Consider the following 2,302-nt stretch of genomic DNA (forward strand, 5'->3'; position numbering starts at 1 on the left):
TGCATAGGAATGAGGACAACTGTATAAAGAAGTACTAATCCCTGAAAGTGGGTGGTACCTGTGGAAGAGAGAGACCCCAGGAAGATGTGGGATGAAGTGGTGAGGACCGATCTCAGGATGTTGGGCCTCACGGAGGAAACGACAAGGGACCGAAATGTCTGGCAATGTGAGGTTCTTGGAAAGACCCACCCACATCAGCAAAACTGAGTTCTGGAAATGCTATGTATTCCACCGAATAAAACTTTTTGCACACCCTACCCCAACAAACCAAACTACATCTCTTCTCTTCCTCACATTTCCTCTTGCTCCCAAATCTTGTCTTCACTGTATCATTGCTATCCTGTTGTCCCCCATACCGCTAAGCATTCCGTCCGGCGTGCTAATGTTTCTGCCAGCTTGTCACCTTGTTTCTTTATTAATTATGGAAATATTATTGGTATGTTTAGGATATTTCTGTTTGGTGTTGGTTTTGTTGTTATGTCTGAAGAAATTGATATGTTGTAGGTGTTCTCTGTTCTGATAACTTACATTGTTTGTTGTTATGTTCATATACAATACACTTCCATAAGTATTTCTTTTGGTGTGGCCAGTTGGCTTTATCACACCAGTTGTACAGATAGGATTTTGTTGGCCTGTTGTGTTTCGTATTTTATTCTTGTGATGTTTGTTCCATTATATTTCCCATATTTGTGATGAGGCTATCATTTGTTTCATCATCATCATCGTTTAACGTCCGCCTTCCATGCTAGCATGGGTTGGACGATTTGACTGAGGACTGGTGAAACCGGATGGCAACACCAGGCTCCAATCTAAATTTGGCAGAGTTTCTACAGCTGGATACCCTTCCTAACGCCAACCACTCAGAGAGTTGTGTAATATTCTACTCTATTTTATATTTCATCATTTCTAGTGTTGCATTGAACTCAAACTGAACAAGGAAAACAGGCTCTCTGGTGTAATAGTCGCTAGTTATCTAGCTCACCAGGGAGCCAGCTTTTATCATATGAACAACAAGAACGAAACCCCATTGGACCTCATCAAGAATCGAAATTTGAAAGAAAACTTACGAACGTTTTTACTATCCCGGTAAGTATTCACTGGCAATGACAAGATGGACCAGTACATACCCTCTCTTTACTCTTTTATTTGTTTCAGTCATTTGACTGTGGCCATGCTGGAGCACCGCCTTTTTTAGTCGAGAGAATCGACCCCAATTCTTATTCTTTGTAAGCCTAGTACTTATTCTATCGGTCTATCTTTTGCCGGACCGCTAAGTTACGGGGACGTAAACACACCAGCATCAGTTGTCAAGCGATGTTGGGTGGACAAACACAGACACACAAACATATACATACATACATACATACATACATACATACATACATACATACATATATATATATATATATATATATATCATCATCATCATCGTTTAACGTCCGCTTTCCATGCTAGCATGGGTTGGACGATTTGACTGAGGACTGGTGAAAACCAGATGGCTACACCAGGCTCCAATCTGATTTGGCAGAGTTTCTACAGCTGGATGCCCTTCCTAACGCCAACCACTCAGAGAATATATATATACATATATACGACAGGCTTCTTTCAGTTTCCATCTACCGAATCCACTCACAAGGCTTTGGTCGGCCCGAGGCTATAGTAGAAGACACTTGCCCATGATGCCACGCAGTGGGACTGAACCCAGAACCATGTGGTTGGTAAGCAAGCTACTTACCACACAGTCCATGTTTATATGTTTGTTTTTAGATCCCTATCATTCTACAGATGTGATTCTCTAGGGCATAGTATGTTATCCTGGTACTGTGACTATTTCATTTCAACTGAGAATGAGCAACATAAACCCTTTTTTATATAAATTAGGGTCTTGCACTAATTGCAGATAGCTTCACCAGAGTTCGTTTATGCAGCAGAGAAAGGCTTTGGTGAAGTGGAGATAGATAACATCTACCCATGGGCCACTGTCTGTGATTTAGGCTGATGTCCTCAAGAAGTTCTAGGAGTCAGCTACAGCATCTGGAGTTAGGGATAAATCCAAATTCTGAGGGTTGAATAAGGTTATGTGAGTTACAGATTTTTCAAAGTATCTCTTTCTCTCTCACATAGAAGACCATAAATTTGGTGAGGCAGTTAGTGAAGCCCTTTTACAAGCGCTCTCCAGGATCAAATTAGCTTATATCATCATCATGATTTAACGTCCGCTTTCCATGCTAGCATGGGTTGGACGATTTGACTGAGGACTGGTGCAACCGGATGGCTACACCAGGCTCCAAATATATGTATA

At 41.4% G+C, this 2,302-nt stretch overlaps 1 protein-coding gene across 1 annotated transcript in view; it reads left to right on the forward strand.

Moving 5' to 3' along the window:
- The window catches only part of LOC106876521 (E3 ubiquitin-protein ligase MIB2), a 12,352-nt gene that overhangs the window by 848 nt on the left and 9,202 nt on the right, over positions 1-2,302 (forward strand). The window contains exon 2 of the mRNA XM_014925103.2: positions 911-1,086. Within this exon, the coding sequence (XP_014780589.2) occupies positions 911-1,086 (176 nt within the window). The remainder of the gene's footprint in view (positions 1-910; positions 1,087-2,302) is intronic.

Source organism: Octopus bimaculoides, chromosome 30, assembly GCF_001194135.2.
Source record: "Octopus bimaculoides isolate UCB-OBI-ISO-001 chromosome 30, ASM119413v2, whole genome shotgun sequence".
Taxonomy (NCBI): Eukaryota; Metazoa; Mollusca; class Cephalopoda; order Octopoda; family Octopodidae; genus Octopus; species Octopus bimaculoides.